Below are 18,230 nucleotides of genomic sequence, written 5' to 3'. Positions count from 1 at the left end.
GTTCGATGCATGCAGTCACATGAACAAATATGTCTAAGTGGAGATAAAAGACAATCACACATGTCTGTATTCACACCACATTCCAGTAATATGCTCGTAACTGTTTGCTAACCGCTATCAAACAACTACTTGTCTGCCATTTTCAAATAGTTGTGCGGGGGCAGTTCGGGTTCGCAGTGCTATCGAAAAACATTGAACGTTTTAATAGATGGGCCGATTGCTGGAGTTAATATTTTTCTGCAGCTGCTGACTGCCGATTCTGTCCTGCACTTGGGTATGAGTGTGTGAGTGTGTGTGTACTGTGTATTTGTGTGTGAGTGTGTATGTTGATAGTGGAAGGAAAGTAGGACGAGCAGATAAAAGTCATTTGTGACAAAAACAAAAACAAGTTAGGGAATAAAGCCCAATGGATTTATATTCTAATATTAAAAAATAACCTAACCTAATATAAGAAGGGTACCCCACCCCACAGGTAAAGCATAATTCTGTGAGAAACACTGGTCTGAAACCAAATCTTATATTTAACTGGGACTTTGGGGGCTTTGTTGCCATGGCGACGGACAGCATCCAATGTCAGACATGGTACAATTTGAAAGGGAATGTGGTTACCCTGGAAACAGCCACAGGAGTGAGCTGTAGGAAGGAAAAAAAAAAGAAGAAAAGAAACAAAGACCTTCACACAAGATACAGACGGCATGGTGACATTCAATTACAATAGCTGTAAACGTCTCAACAAACCATGTGGCTGATGACTGAATTATGGTGGGGTTTGTTATAAAGATACAGCTTCGTCAGGTGCTGACCATGGGGGAATTTGAGTGAGTCCCAAGGTGGAAGACGTATCAATGTTTTTATTCATTTTGGAACAGCTTTGTTGTCTCGGACAAGTAATTTTATGTAGACTTGGAAGAACTCTACCCTCAGCATACAAACCTAAAGCATATTTAAATGGCAAACATAATTGCTGTGTCATTTTGTATTTTACGCAATGCCCATGTTTGCAGCATGTCTCTCCTGATTTCAAAATACATCTGAATAGCATTTTATTACACTGATAGCTGACAGCTAGCTGGAGTTTCATCTGACTGCATCAAAAGGGTGTCAAGGCAAGGTCATTATACCCAGGGCTCAATTCAACAGTTAAAATGTACACGTACTGAGTGAGAAAGCATTTCTTTTTTATATCACGCAACAAGTCTGTGACTTGAATCACTGTGCACTTAATGACATATCTTCATACTCTTCTCTGCCTGCCAGTGGGTTCTTCTACGCTCTCTTGGGTGATACTGTTGATAATAGTCCAACAACATGAAGCATTGATAGAGGGGCAACAATGGCTCTGTGGTAGAGTCAGTTGTCTCTCAGCCAGAGGGTCGACCCCCAACTCCTGCAGTCACATGTTGAAGACACCGACCCCAAACTGATCGTGCTGCTCTGCCAGCGGCGTGTGAATTGCATGTGAATGGAATAGTACTGATGGGCAGTTGGGCACTTTATGTAGCAGCCTCTGCATCAGTATGTGAATGTGGTGTGACTGGGTGAATATTACATGTGTTGTAAAAGCAGATTTGAGTAGAAAGACAACTAGAAAAGCACTATACAAGTCCAAGTCCATTTACCACATAAAGGCAAAAACATTATACTGTCATCAACTTCTGCTTCGCTCGCCATCTAGGATATCTTGTAAACAACAGTGTCCTTTTAACTTCATGTCCTGCTTCATGAGACCTACTGAAGGCATAATTAGGACTCTTCAATTTTTGTTGCAAAAATAAAGGCATGACATGAAAGATGTGTAAATGTATGAGACAAATTTCATGACAGACTTTACATAGACAGACATTCTGCTAATGCTCGTATATTGCTTTGAAACGGAGGCACGTTCAACGACGTGGAGTTACTTGAACATCCCTGAGCTGTTAAAATTATATGTAATTATAAATATTTTTTTAAATGAAACGACAAACTTAATGTTGACAGGCTTTATGAAAACAAAAAGCTTTAAAAGTCCTTGGACTAACACTTAAAAATATACAAATATATGCTCTACAATGTACGTAAAAGATTTTTGCTTTACTCACTTCCAGACGGTAAGATCATACTGATGACAGTACTGATATACTTTGAATGAAGGACTTTCAGTTGTAGCAGGATACTGAATTCATGATTTTGTCTTCAGTTGTATTTGTCTTTTAAATCCTGTATTTTGTGATAGTGCGATATATCTGCAGTTTCATTTGCCTCCCTTTTCATTTTCTATATTTTTTGTGAAGCGCTTACTTATCATATTACTCTCACAGTGTGGTAAGAGTAGTTTTACTACTAACACCCTTGAAAAGCTATAGATTCAACTTATCTTACACTTTATATCTTCATAAAGAGAAGCCTTAGACTTCTAAGAGCGAGTCACTCGCCGCTTTGTTTGGTCGCTACGGTTAGCTCGTTAAGACTCCTTAAGACTCGTTGTGGCGTCGGCTCCTCATCTCTTACTGACACACAATTATTCCTCCTGCTCTGACTTCAGCATACACACACATCTGTCCTTACTCATGCTTATATTTTGACAGACTAACACACACAGAGAGGAATATATGATGGATTTTGAATGTCTGATAGCCCACCTCTAACGTTTTAATCCAGTCTCATCTCGTAGCCCCCCACCCCCACCCGCCACTGATTATATATAGTAGATAATAACATATTAGGATAGTATAATTATTCAGCAAAAGTCAGTCCACAATTTGGCATCACTCAGTTCTTGTTAATGCGATGAAGTGTTGGTCACAGTGAACTAAACAGGCAGTCTAGTCTCTTCCCCCATTTACTACAAACAAGCTGAAACTCATCATAAGACACTCATGACAAATGTAGACAGTAAACTGGGCGGAGTCTAGACTCCAGACTGAAGTCAGCCAGTCTATCCTGTACACAAGTCTGTGAACATTGGCTGTGTGACGTAAAGAACAATGCCTTCTTCCTACTGCCTTCACTGTAGTGGAAACTCCCCTTGTTATAAATTCTAGTCTTGCAGAAAATATTAGGAGAGCCTATATTAAAGTATAATAAACTGATAGTGATGGTATACTGATATTTTTTGCATATCTCTTGAATTTAAAATCACTGAAATAAGCCCAAATTACTTTTTTTTATGACAGCTTTTTGTCTCACATAACTAGCAGAAACAAATGATGAATTAACACATTTACTGGCACTGTTATTTGGATGATTCATTTTAAGGCTCTGCTTTACAGCATTTGTCATATGTGTGGTAGTCGGGCATGTGACTATATTTCCACAGAATCTCAAAGGTAATCTTTCTACTTCAATGGGGTCTCCCGAGGTATTCTTTCTCATTTGCCTCCCAAAGGGTGCACTAATCTCAACATTAATCCAATCCAGATTACCGTTATCACATTTCCCATTAAATCCTCTTATAATGCCAACCAGGTTTTTAAAACTCAGCCGGCAGTTAAGCTCTGGGTACTTTCATCTCTGCTTGATGTAACCATGTGAAGCTGGCTTTACTGGACCCTCCTCACTGGCTGTCCTTTCAGTGTCACCTGAGATAAACTGCAGCCTCTCTTTACCTCTTCAGCAATACACATCTTTAAAGGCCATCAATATTCTGTGATGTGCAAAAAAAGGCCTGTCAGACATTGGTCATCCATCCTCGCATACACACATAATCTGCAGCTGCAATCCTGCCTACTTCTTCCTTTAGAGGACAAAAGACTACAAAATAGAATGTCTAAAATATATATAAACTCAAGTCCATTAAATGTGCTAAAATTTGTGTAGCATATTCATAGCATGTTATGTTATATTTTTGTATGTGAACTTGTTTTTTTAGCCAGTGAGGCTAAATCAAGAATAGCACACCACAAATATAAATCCTTCTTTGACAACCTGGTTTGAGAGGAATTTAATGTGCAATTCTTGTGTTGGGAAACATCCACCATGGGTGTGACTGTTCAAATGATGTGGACAAAGACTCTGTTGCAACAGTTTGCCTTATGACACAAAAGCTGAATTCTTAGTTTGCCTGGACATGCAGCATACATATTTACTATTCTTCTGGAATAATGTGCAGAACTAATGTTGTCAAAGGAAGAAAGAGTCACCCTTTCACTGCATTCAATTAGTACCAACTACACAGCCTAAAGATGGAATTCTTTGCTGAAAGGACCAGAGAGCACATGTATTCTCTGAGTGTTACAGAAATACAATGACAGTGTGTTCATTATGTTTTTTTTTTAATGGGGTCAAAGGGTTTTCTATCCACAAGGAAGAGAAAAAAAAACATGAACCCTTCTGAGGAAGTTGACCTCGGCCTACTTGTCCATCAACAGTGTGCTTAATGTGCCACTTCATTAAACATGAGCTAAGGGGAACCCATGGCCGAGTGGTTAGGGCGCATGCCCATGTAAAGAGGGTGTAGCCCTCGAAGCGGGGAGCCCGGGTTAAAATCCAATCTGTCCCTTGTTTCCCGCACATCATTCTCAACTCTCTCTGTTGCTGACTTGCAATTCTATCTACTGTCCTAGCTCTACCAGCTTCAAGATCGTAGGTCTGATGGTGAGTAAGGAGCTTTCCTGGATCACCAGCTCGGTGATCAGAAAAGCTCAAAACGCCTTTCCTACCTGCAGAGAAGCACTGTGTCAATTTCTATCCCTGCGCCATTGAGAATGTGCTCACATAGTGTGTGGCAGCGTGGTTCCCAGCTGCACGAAGGAGGACCAGAGGGCTCTCCTGTTGAAACTCCTGCCCTCAGGCAGAAGATACAAGTCAAGTTAATGTGTCTTAACTGAAGTACAAAAAGTGCTTCTTATCTTGCCTTTACACGTAGCCATCATCAGACATGGTACTACACAGCCAATCAAATGCTTTTTCAGACCAGGCACTGCAAATGAACAAAAACACTCAGAGAAGTCGGCAGACGGCAAGTCTCAGAAACAGCGAGTGAGGGAAAAGTCGACATAGTGTGCTCTAAAATTAGAAAAGAAGACAACAAAGAAAGATTATCCCCATAGGCGATTAAAAACAGTACGCCTCATATTTTGCAACGCCCTCGCAATCATTAAATATGGTTATGTCAAAGATCACTATGAATCAAAGCACACATCTTCTGAACATTCATACCAAGCAACTCAAATCCAATCTGAGGACACAAAAAATATCTGAACGATATGATCTGATGTGATGATTAACACTGCCACGCAGTCTATTGCTTCCAACAAGCACCATATATGAATGGTACCTTAACAGACCTTTTCAATGACATACATTTGATACGATTAAATGATCAGGACACTAAAATCAAAGACTATATTGTTGTATCACTGAATCAGGCTTGGCCTATACCAACTGTACAAACCTGGGCTTTAGAGTTTCTTAAAGAAGAACATGAGCATTTCTGCACAGCAACATGTGAACAGTAAGCACAATGTCATCAGTGTAAGATCAGTTTTTCAGTTCAGTTTTACAAGTAGCATTGTTGAAGCAAAAGGAATGGTAGAAGTTATTTCTGTCTCACAAAGTAGAGAGCTGCAAGTTACAAACATAGCTTACATTAACTCAAACGTCCGACATGTCAGTAAGTTAACAGTTCCTCTTATTAGTTCTTCTTACTGTATGCAAACACTCAGCAGGTAACAGTTGCTCAAAGTACACAGAGCTCTGTAAAACCAAATGTATGGAAATTTGAAATCTAGCAACATCTAGCAACTGACAACACAAAACCAATAGGACCAAACATGCAGCAGAGCAAAAGCACTCCTATGCCACTTTGGCAAATGTTGACCCAGGTTAAACCATTTTTACCCAAACACCTCTCCTTCTTTTGTCAGAGCCCTCAATTTTATCATGCAGGGCTAATATGATATAAAGCCTTCTGGGTTCTTTTTTTTTATTTATAAGGGTGATCTCAAAGAGATGTAGGAGAGGGCAGGGTTCATACACATCTTTGCCATTACATTCCATGTCTTAGAGGAAAATGTTCATGACCATAAATTCTCTGAAATGTTGTGTAAACATAAAAAATAAGTTTAAAAATCAATGTCAAAATGAATTGAACAAACGTAATAACAAGCAATGTGTGGTTATGTGGCATGTCAGGTTGTGCTCACTACGTTGCTCTCTGTCACGTTCTCACACACCAGTGTTGTAGGCGAGTCACCACACCCCCAGTCCAAGTTGAGTTTGAGTCACCAAGAAAGAATCTGAGTCAAGACCAAGTTGAGTCCCCAAAGTCTGAGTCCTCAATGTTGAGTATGAGCCGAATGGTCTTCAGTTCTCCACTTAAGCACATCAATGTTTTTATTCAATTTTATTAAGAGCTTCTAAGCTGACTTTTAAATCTATATTATCTGCCAGTCTTTGTATTTATACTGTACCGAGGTTTTAGAGGATGCAATCTTTTAAAACACAAGGCCAAATCATCATTAAATTATTATAAATGATGTAGAGCGATGCAAGCTTTGCAGCTGATTTCTATATTGTGTGGTATGAATGTTAAATTCACCTATTTTCTTTTTTAAAAAATCAGAGAAGATGTTTACAGCTGCTGTCAATGTGCCCATATGTGCAGTGATGACGCTGCAGCAAATATCATGGGGCATTAAAGCAGTAAAACTAAAAACAGTTTTAACCTGTTTTTAGTTGACAGGACAGAAGAAAATCTTCAGAAAGAACTGATAAACTTAAAGCATTCAAAACAACATCTGCTCTGATGAAGCTCAGGATATAAAGAAGGCCACTGTTTCACTCCAAAATATTTCACTTGTGTTAACCTCGACTGACTGCAGAAAACACTTTTCATTTTTGAACATTAGATATTGACTTAATCTGTCAGCATGTCTGAAATTATAAATGAAGTGACATTGCTGTGCATGGTGCATAAAGGTACATGTGTATCATTTAACAGGGAGACGCAATGATAGTTTCTGCTGCACTGGCATTTAATGACCCTGTTCAACCTAACCACAGTGGTATCGATGCAATCCACCCATCACCACGTCACACAAACTGTTGCTGAATAAGTTGGCATGTGAATGCATGTGAACGCTGTGCCTACCAGCTCAAAGCAGGGAGAAAACCTCATCAACAAGAAAGACTACTCAACTTCTGTAGTTGTCAAATTAACCATGTGCTCTAAGGCAGTGGTTTCCAACTGGTGTAGCCTCAGGATCCACCACAAACTCCCTCACAAAAAATCCTGCCTTACATTTGTGATATTTTTTAACCAATAGGAATTGATTTGACTGTAAATTGTGCAGTTTGGACCTCAGACATTACAAACATGTGGCAGAAATAATAATAACAAACATGTTTGGAAAGCACATCAGACTTTTTGATGCAACTTTTCCAGGCACACACCCCGAGTCCTGACCCACTGAAAACAGCTCCACGACCCACTTTTGGGTCCCAACCCACTAGTTGAGAACCACTGCTCTACAGATTCCCTTTTAGTGTTTGTCAAGAGGCCAGACTTCTTCAAGTCTATTGTTACATCCCAAAAAAACAAAACAAAGTCATGGCACAGAAGTAGTTGGTTGTGCAATAAGCACAAGTTTGGTGACTGCATCCCCAGATCCTTCTGCGCTCATATCAAAATGAGCTTGAGAAAAAAATTAAACCAAGATTGTCTTCTGACAGCCAGGCAAGCACCTTGCTGCCATCCATACATGCAAGTGTATGTGAACATGAAGCGCAATACACAAGCAGCCATTAAATCTTAGCCTTACAACCATCCTTCAATAAACCTCAAAACTACTAATTCAGAGTGTAAAGCCTTTACTTTGACCAATAGTGTGGTTCTTTAGTTCAATTTCCACATTAAATCACACAGCAAAACAAAGCACCACTCCAAACATCTGCCTGACTTGACTTTCATGACACATAAGGGAGATAAGGCAACATGTGCAAAAGCAACACACATGGACGTCTGCAGGGAGCCAGCTACACAATAATAAACAGAGCAAAGTCTGCGGGTCACTAACAGAGTTTATTGTGCATGGCTGAGCACCCCTCTGACAGTCAGAGAAAACAAGCAAAAAGAAAAATAGAGATGTAGAGAAACCTCCGGTAAACGTCGTGTGCATGTCTCTTTCCTTAAATACTCGCCATCTGTTGACTCTGTCTGGATTTCACAGATCAGAACGTATTCTTTAAATAGAAATGGACCAGGTGTCTTCATAGCACAGCCTCATTTAAGGACTATAACAGGATAGAGAGGCAATTCAACAGAAGGATCCCTTGCAAACTGAATGAAGAGCTGTGCTTCACTATGCTGACAACCGACTGTGGGGTTAGAAAAACACATCTAATCGAAACGCATTACAGTTAATGACAACAGAAGGCAGTGTGCAGGTCTGCTGACTATCACCCTGTCCGATAAATGTATGCTTTCAGCTGAGAGGAGTGGGGAGGGGTGAAAGGGGAGCCAGGAGGAGGACTCGGCCAGCCTGGGGACACGGACAGTTGAACAGGGAGGACAGATCTAAGCTGAAATGTGGCTTTGTGGTTGCATCGTGCTCCTGAAAAATGTCCCCTGTAGTCACAACAAACAGAGGACAGCACATTGGGCTCCACTGACTGGTCTGGGTGTAGGAAATGAAGTTATATGAGGAGAGAAAGGTATCATCAGGAAGCATCTGGCATCCTCCATGGGGGTCCAGGTTCAAATGGACACTGCAGTATGTTTCCCCTCCTGTTACGGTCATCTTTTCAACCGTTCTTTTAGTAAAGACTTTAGAAGTTTGATCCTGCAATGCCCTCCCTCTAGCATTCTGCCCTTTGCTCATGGGTTATAGGTCTGTATCTGCATGTGCTGTCGTGTGAATGTATTGAAAGATGAAGTGGTCCAGAGGTCACTGCGAACAGATCATTGTACCAGTGAATGACTTACAACACAAATAACACAAACTGGAACTGGTTTGGAATAGGACAAAAAAAAAAAACAATTTAACATACAGCATGTAACTAATTCATATCTCAATTTATTATTTATCTACGAATTATTTTTTATTAAACTGGTAAATTATTTGATTGAAGAAATTTCCCCTCATCTCTGAAAGCGTATTTTGTAAGACCAACAGGCCTAAAAGAAATTAGCTTTGTAGGGTATAATAAAGACTAATCAGAATATCTCACACTCTAAAAAAAGAGACAGAGAGAGTTTGTGATGCTTATTCAATAAGTATCTAAAATGGTAAGTGGACTAAAATTGTTGACAGTAATTATTCCATCTTCTGATTAACCCCAAGATCATTAGGCATGGGTTGTCTCTACAAACCAGACACCGAACAACAGCCATCAACCACAGCACATATTTTGCTTATGAAGCGGTCTCTGGCCCTAAAGCACTTCAGCCTGATAAAGACCGCCCGATTGAGCAACAAATCTCAAGATGGAGCAGGAATCTTATCTAGCAAAGATGGGGTTTCTAAGATGATAGATGCCAGTGCATTAACTCTCTCCTTATTACTGCTGAGTAATCACTCTCTCTCACTGGTTGTACACCCCAGCACTCAGGTCAGTGTGTGTGTGTGTGTGTGTGTGTGTGTGTCTACATGCTGTATCTTGCACTTCAGACCCAGCTGTGCTAGGATGAGGTATGGATGAGGGGTTGGATCAGACAGTGTGGTAAAGTACTACATTCTGCCTGTTGATTACAGGTTTTTCTACCAGTGGGACAAAGACAGAGGGCTCCTTTGGGAGTTTTGGGCTGTGATTAAGGGACTGTAAGTGGCACACATTGGCACGCTGACACTGAAGCCCAATCTGAAAGTCCTTCAGTCAGAATTGTGAGGCATATTTGACAACTAAGGAGATTGCTTAACAGAACTATAGTTGGGGATTTGGTTTCTTGGAAACTGATTGAGACGGATAAGAAACAAAAACTGTAAGTCGACTCTCTGCTTAGTTAGCATGTTGACGTTATACAGGTTGAATTACACACTCCATACATAAAATCCCATTCCTCCTGGACAACAACCCTGCAACAGGGTAGGATTCAGTATCCTGCTTGAGGATACTTCAGTTAAGTTAATGTTTGCCCATTTGGGTAGGACAAGCCCTTTAGCTGGAGGATACTCTGAACAACAAGGCCAGAATACAAAAAAACAGCAATGTTGAATATTGTACAAAAGCCTAAAGTCCCACTTTTAACATCATACAAGGGCATGTATGAGCCATAAACAAATGTAAGGTGGGAATCCGCACCTTTGTAACTCATCCACTGAGTAGTTTACCTTTATGTTTTATGTCTTCTGCATTCCTAAAACAGAGAAGCCTCTGACTAATCCCCCAACCAGTTTTACTGAGCAAAGAGGAAATCATAGGAAATAAACTCAGCCATGCCAGTGACATAACTGACCTATATCTAAACTTTTTTTTTTCTCTCTCTCTCTCTTACAGCTGAGCTCATGAAATGAAATCCCTAATCCACAATGTCAGTGTGCAAAAGTAAATAGCAGATTTGAGCACAATTAAAGAGTAGGCTACATACTTCCACAAATACTTACTCAAAGGTGAAGAAAAGTCCACAAGTCACTAGAATGAGGACCAGGGTGAGGTAGAAAACCCCTGTCTGCTTGGCCATCATAATCCTCCCATCGCAGTAAAATTTATTTCGACCTGGGAAGGACTCCCACTTCCTCTTCTTTTGGGTCTTTTTCTTGTAAGGGGTCTCCATTGGTGTTGAGCTGCGAGTGCTTATTTGACTGTACTCGCACTCTCTCATGGACTCAGACACCCCGAGATGCATCAATGGCTGCTGAAAAATCTCCACAGCGGAATAAATCCCAGGGCAGCTGAGCCTCTGTGAACAGAATGAACCATTTCAGTCTTTACATGAAAAAAAAAAAAAAAAAAAAAAGGCCTGGCAAGAAGTTTGTGAAGTGCCAGACAACACTTCCTGTCATTAATGTCATTAATATCTAGCATTGCATTGAAGTAGCTTGTTGAAATCAGAACTTACTTCACCCACTGTGGACACAGGAAAGCTACAACTAAAGCCCGGCATGTTGGCGAAGCTTACGCGAACCAACTTGGCCAAATAACTTCACTTGAAGCTCACATACCTTTTTAGCTTGACGTAAATAGCGCCTTTGTTAGCCAGGAACCTGGTTAGCATTTTACAGCAGCTGAATCGAAATTGCTGCTAATGCTAACATGGCTAAGCAAGTTGGAGAAATGACTGGTAACTTAATGTTTGCACGGTTTTTTTTTTTTTTTTTTTTTTTGTTCCTGCCTTACCGAAAGCAAAGTAACGCTGGTCGTCGTGTCGGGGTGTTGTCACGTAGCTTCTCCTTTCCTTATCCAGGTTTGTTTCGAACCGACGACAAAGCGAACAACACCATTTTAGAAGTTAATGTGACTTACATGAAGCCCTTAGTATCTGATGAACTTGGTTTACAAAAAAAAAAGGGGAAGGGGTATCCAGAGGAAGACCACACGATGGGCTGCTCTCAGACGAGCTCCAGCATCCTCAAGAGAGACACTACGAGTCTGTGCGCACACAACACGAGTCGAGCGGGACCGCACAGCACATATGTCCGAGGGTTTCACAGGAACAGACGGCGACAAATATATAAAAAAAATCTTCACCATTCAGTCGCGTTTTCAGAGGGAAAAAAAAAAAAAAAAAAAAAAAGTTGCAGCTCTCCCCCAAGAAGCGTGCAGACAGGCCAGTCTGAACTCCTCCGTGCACATCGTGTCCCTGTCTAACACACCGAGCTGCCACCCTCGCAAAACAAGAAAACATCAACATGGGAGCAGAGCAAGAGCCTCCCCGCCTGCTCCTCCCCCTCCAATCCAGGGCTGAAGTCACTACCGGAGAGGTGCAGAGGGAGGACGGGCTGTTAGAGGGGTTCCCAAACAGCGGCCCAGGGACCTCCGAGCGTCCGATAGGGGTTCCCTACACGCACGGGCGGGTACAGGAAGGGGGCCCGGGTCGGAGATAAGCACCAATATTATTGTTTAGCTGACATTCATAAACCAATTAATAATGAATTTGAAGCTAAAAGCCAGCTGCCAATAGGTCTACAGGCTAAATACTCTGATTGGCAATACTCTATTTAAAATAAAATAAAATACATTGAGAGACTTAAATCACCCCCCCCCTTTACTGAGCCTAAACACTTGTTTTTTTTATATATATAGTTTTTTCTCTTTAATCAAGTCGAAATGGGGAACCAAAAGGGCCATGTGATGGCTATCTCATAGGCCAACTGTGTAACAGAAAGTAATTTACTGCCTGTAGTGGAAATTATGTATCTACTACTTATTTTGTACCCCTTATTGTATTATTTAATGTATGTTTATGAGGTAGGATCTGTATCTTAACTCCTTTAAATGTGTTTGACTTCAGCAGCTCACATGGCAGAGAGTACGTCTACCTTGTCCTAAGGGTTTGATACCAATCCTGGCCGAATTTAACACATTCTCTTTTCCCCACATTTCCTATCTGTTCAGCTTTCCTATCAAGTAAAGATAAAATGGCTAAAAAAAAAATAATCTAAAAAGGCTAAAAAAGAAGTATGCTCATTTGGACTTTGGTGTATAAACTTAAAATATGATGTTCTTGTGAGGAGCTGATACACTTTCCCTCCAGACAGGAAAGTCTCTGAAAGAGGGAAAGATAATTGACCATTTCATGCTCCTTTAATGTCCTCTTCTCAAATGTAGAAAAAAATCAGTAATGTTCTCTGCACTACAGGCTCAACTGAAAGTATAATTACTGCATGAATCAACAGGAAACAGGAAGGTGATGCTATAAATCATTCAACAAATGGGGGCATTATTCTCCATATTAACCTTATTTCTACTGAACAGACGTAGCATGCCCATCTCTCACTAATACCAATAAAAAAGTTCTGTTATGATGCAATTTCCTGTTCAGCCTGCACAAGTAGATGATTTCATCATCGGCCTACAGTTCCTTTGTCATCTGTCCTCCTCTTAACACCTACACGCACACAGCCTAGGCACTGACATGCACACACACACATAGTTTGCACCCATATGCACACACACACACACCCTCATCTTAGCTCTGAAGTCTCCCGAGCAGTTTGGCTCATTCACTCCCACAGTCGTGCAATTATCCACTTGCTCTGAAAAGAAGTCTGGCTGCATTTCATGAAACGTGAGAGGGCTTAATTGTTCTGAATCAAACTTCATGCAGAGAGGGGAACATTTATCTTCACTTCACTTTTATGCTTTGCCAATGCATTTGTTATATATGAAAGTCTACATTTGAATATGAAGCTAACTTAACTGAATGGAAATGAAAACATCAACTCTAGCTCACACATACTACATCACATCATAGGAAGAGCGGCTGAAGCCAAAGCATTTCAAAGAAAGTGGTCATGCAGAGGACTTTGACTTTGCCCTGTTACAGCATCTACAAACATTGTGAGAGCATGATTGGCCAGGATGTGAAGCTATCGAGGGACATGTTTCACTAAATCTGTTGGGAAGCTGTGGATATTTTCATGGTTGCTAATGAACTGCAAACCTGCCAGTTAGATTCCTTGAGTGTTGGAGCAATGTAAGCAATGTGATGACATACAGCTAAGGCAGTGTTTGCATTGGGAAATGGGCAGACATGATAGAGCCTTTGTGTCTGAGTCCAACAACAACACTGAGCATGACTCACAGCATTCATTCAGGAAATATTGTTTCATTTAGAAAAGCTGCACAGGATGGAACAACACAGCCATATCAAGTGTCTAATGCAGCCTGTATTGGTTTAATTGATGCTTATTTAGTTACACATCGCAGCTACCTCACACACATTTTAACACATCCTCGGGAAAAGGTCACAGCACTCATTTTTGTTTTCACCTACAACCATTCATTTACCTACGTTAACAGTGAGAGGCAGCAGGAAGGCGTACCTGGGCTACAGAGAGCCAATGATGGGCCTGGCTTCCACTCAGCCACCACATCCATCCTGTCAGAGCTCGATGACTCAGCTTCTCAGAGGCACAGGAGTGTGGGAGGTTTTTCTCTTACGGTTGGCTGCCTACGTGAAACGCATCCTTCATAACCCAAAAAGTACAGCAACCCACTTTTCGTCTGAACTTAACTGTCTGAAAGGGAAAACACTCAGGTATGTAGGCTCTGGTGTTCTGCGCAGGTGCATTTAACAACAATACTGCAACATAGAAACAGAAACTAATCAGGGTGCTACCCAGACTCTCAAGCCTACTATAAATTGTTCTAAGGTGTCAGATATGACAAAGAAAAGGAGTGACTGTACCTTTCTGCAGCCAATCATTCTTTCAAACTCAATCTTTATGTTGCCTTTATTGTCATCTGTTATTGAAGGCAGCCTTAAATAGGATTAGACATTATGTTCACACTTCCCCTGGCAGAGAAAAGGAGACAGAGAAAGACGTCAAATTCCGGCAAAAGAGGAATTAACAATTCTTGAAAAAAATAATAATTGAGGATTGTATTTAAAAAAAGATGAAATAAAGAACAGAAAGTAAATGAACAGTAATAGATGCTCTCAGTATGTGGCCTCCGGTGTGTTATGACAACAGTTGTGTCTTTATTCAAAATGTCTTCCTTAGAAACAGATGCTATCAAACATTAAAGTAAGTAGACTACAGTCTGCATCTTCTTTTAGATATATGTTTACTTTTGTATGTTTCCATAAAGAGACAGACCCATGTGCCTTTCAAACATTCATCTGTAATTAAAATAAGAGAAATAATGATGAGCATCTCAAGAACAAAATGTGAAATGCGTATGACGCCTTGGTATCTCATTATATTATTATCATGATGACAGGATCCGTAAAGTTACCTAGTGTCATGTTTTGTTTTTTACTCATTTATTTAGTATTATTGTCCGTTCCTGTTTTATTTTGTACTTATCCTTGTCTCTGTCTTTCAGATCCTGCTCCTCATGTTTTCCTGCCCTGATTGTGCTCACCTGTGTCTCGTTATCCCCTGATTGTCTGTGTGTATATATCCCTGTGTTTCCTCCATCATGTTGCCAGTTCATAGTGTGTTCCTGTGTGTCATCTTGTTCCAGCATTTTTCCTAGTAGCCTTATAGTGATTTTGACCGTGCCTGCCTTGCCGTTTTTCCTTTTGCCTGCTCCCTTTCGATTTGTTTGCCTTGAAGATTTACCTTCCTGTATACCGACCTGGACTGTAATTAAACTCTGCCTTTTTCTGAACTCAGCCACGTTTGAGTCTGCTTTTGAGTCCCTGTCTCTATCTTGTTCTGATGCATGATTGATATTTGGGAAAGTTAAAGGATTAGTAACATGGAAATGTGTTTAACAAAAAAGATATGACCGACACAGACCTTGTAAAAAGTTTCAATGGGGCCAAACAAAAATCTAACACACTTAGTAGACTATTGATGCATAACTGAAAATAATATGCAGAGGGAAGGTATGTTTTAATTTACTGTTATGTACTTTAAAGTTCCAGAATATCATCTTTTAATTTAAATTCAGGTTTAGATTATACGGTTTGACCATTGCATGTCACAAATAATATATAATTGACATTTTCTATCTGAATTTGCAGAGTAAATATAAATTTTTTTTGATTTAGTCCTTAGCACAGATGTAACCATAGGTGTCATTAATATTCATGTGGACATTGATAGCCTTAGCATAGCTTTCATGTCTTTATTTGACTCCAATGGCTCCAATGTAAACAAACCTACTCATTGTTTTAACCACACCCTGGACCTTGTTCTAGCAAGACTAAAAACTTAACAGTCTTTTTGAAAAAATCCTCTTTCTTATCAGATCATTTCTTAGTAATATTTGACCTTCTCCTATCAGACTTAACTCTGCTTAACAGCAACGTGCTGCCTAAAGGGTCGTCTGATAGTGCTGTAGCTAAATTTAAGGAAGCAATTCCAGCTACTTTTCTTTCAGCATCATCATCTCTTATATGAACATTAGTCCCTCTCAGCTGGACAAGTCTGTTGATAGTGCTGTAGATTCACTGAGAGTAACTCTTGATTCAACTGCCCCTCTAAAACGTCCCTGAAGAATGTGGCGCTCCATCAGAATGGAAGAATGTCGTTTACTTTGGCAAGATAGTCATAATAAATATAAGAAGGCCCTACAACACGTTCACGCTCCCTACTTCTGTTTGCTAAGCAAAGAAAATAAAAACAATCCTAGATACCTTTTAAAAATTACTTGGCCGCTTTAAATTGGTTGGAATCTTTATTCATTAAACCTGTCTCAGTTTGTACCATAGACTGTGATGTTAATGATAAGTCCTCTATGCACACCAAGGTTAACCATGGAGTTCCACAAGGTTCTGTGCTTGGACCAATTCTTTTCATCTATGACCTATGCTTCCTCTAATATCATGAGGATGCACTCCATACATTTCATTGTTATGCAGATGATACACAATTATACCAACGAAGCCAGATGACACTAATTAGTTGGCATAATAGTTGCTAATGTTAATATTAGACTGATCAGTTTATCATACTTTGTTGTTACTGCTAATACTACAAATACTAATACTGGCCCAGTATCTATACATCTGTTTGATTCATTGTTGTATTATATTTGCTTTGTTTGTCTTAATCCATCTCTTTCTTTCTTAATTTCCCTCCATCCCACTTTCCAAGCCCAACACAGTTTTGGCAGATGGCTGTGAAACATGAGTCTGGTTCTGCTTGAGGTTTCTGCCTGTTAGCAGGACGATTTTCCTCAACAGTTTTGTTAAATGTTGCTAAGTATGGTGCTCATGATTGATTAATGTTGGGTCTTTGTAACTAATATAATAGTAAGGTCTACACCTGCTCTTTTTGTAAAGTGTCTTGAGATATAATTTCTTATGAATTGATAAAATGGTACTTATTTTGGTGTATACACTTTATGTGCACGAATGACAAACCAAGACTGGTTTAATAAGTTTATGATGGTTTAATTGTTTTTTGTTTCTTTTTTGTTTATCTATTTTTTTTCCCTCAAAAGATGTTATGGCCAAAAACAGCCCATGGCATATTGTTTTTATCACAGAGTTTTCAATACCTGTTGTTCCAATACAATGCTTGACCAGAAGTGTGTAAAGGGATTTTAGAGTTAAAAAGGAGGACATTTTCTCAAGCTTTATGAATCATTACATTTGTTAACTCATATAGCCTACTCTGTTTTCCAAGGTATTAACTAAGAATTAGGCCTATAATTAAATAAAACTGGCATACAGTTTCAATCTGCCTTTTTCATTCTATTTTTAACAGCTCTAAGGGTCATTTGAGTATATATGATACTGTAGGCTTAAGAAGACAAAAGAGGGTGGTTCTTTTTAGAAAAGTGGGTGGAGGCTCTACCAAACAGGAGAAGTTCACTGAGAAAATAAGATGTAAAGAGGCTATAAATCAGTTTGGTTCCTCAAATGATTGTTGTGACAGAGTTTTTTTTTATATCAACAGATACTTTGAACTGAATATTCAGTGACTAAGATATACATTAACAAACTGAGTGGCCTATCTATGATTGTAAACAATTCAGTATTTTCTCTGCAAAGCATCAGACTGTTGCTTTCTGCTCAGGCTCACAGAGGGGTAAGATTGCTTACTACTAAGGTTTGATTATGTAGCCGACATTATCAGAGCATTTTTGTGATAACCCTTTATAATCCTAAAAGCAAACAACTCAGCCTTTGTCAGCACCTCAATGATAACACAAACTCATCACATGAAGCTCAAAAAAGAGCAAGAGTCAGATGGACTGTCTATCCTAAATGACCCCATACAAAGGTCATGAGCTTCAGGAGCTTTTAGTTGTAACTCATAGTCAACCCTCTTACAGGTCCAAATAATTCTGACAAAAGTATAACTTATGGAATATATATTTTTTTACAATACTATAAAATTATCGAACATTTTCAAAGGTTCCAATTTCAAAATGTTTCATCCATACCTAACAATTAAAATGATGTACATGGTTTAAAGTACTTCTGTGCTACCTGCTGATTTTCTGCACTGGTAAATAGAAATCAGCTTTATGGTTGGGGAACATTTTATATGTACATCAGAGACCTTTGAAGTAATAATATTATTGTAAATGACGAGTACTTGATTAGCTTTACCTTCATGCCTCAACACTTGAAGCAAAGCAAACACTTTCACCAGGTCTCCTCTATGTGTTCTCTGGCGACTGGAGGAGTCACTTATGGCTGTGATTCAATTATTTTGGATGAAATCAATAAAGGGCAGTCCGTG

At 39.6% G+C, this 18,230-nt stretch overlaps 1 protein-coding gene across 4 annotated transcripts in view; it reads right to left on the bottom strand.

The window, feature by feature from the left end:
- Nucleotides 1–11,855, bottom strand: part of LOC109981297 (palmitoyltransferase ZDHHC14) — a 43,331-nt gene extending 31,476 nt beyond the window's left edge. Inside the window, exons 1-2 of one of the 4 annotated variants that reach the window (XM_065966158.1) lie at nucleotides 11,257–11,855; nucleotides 10,524–10,819 (exon numbers count right to left, since the gene is read on the bottom strand). In XM_065966158.1, coding sequence (XP_065822230.1) covers nucleotides 10,524–10,765 — 242 coding nt within the window. In that variant the 5' untranslated portion in view covers nucleotides 10,766–10,819; nucleotides 11,257–11,855. The remainder of the gene's footprint in view (nucleotides 1–10,523; nucleotides 10,820–11,256) is intronic. The other 3 variants (XM_020630020.3, XM_020630019.3, XM_020630022.3) reach the window with 3 other exon arrangements.
- Between the last annotated feature and the right edge of the window lie 6,375 nt (nucleotides 11,856–18,230).

Source organism: Labrus bergylta, chromosome 18, assembly GCF_963930695.1.
Source record: "Labrus bergylta chromosome 18, fLabBer1.1, whole genome shotgun sequence".
Classification (NCBI taxonomy): domain Eukaryota; kingdom Metazoa; phylum Chordata; class Actinopteri; order Labriformes; family Labridae; genus Labrus; species Labrus bergylta.
Note: the sequence above shows the minus strand (reverse complement) of the source record. Positions and strands in the feature narration are given on the sequence as shown.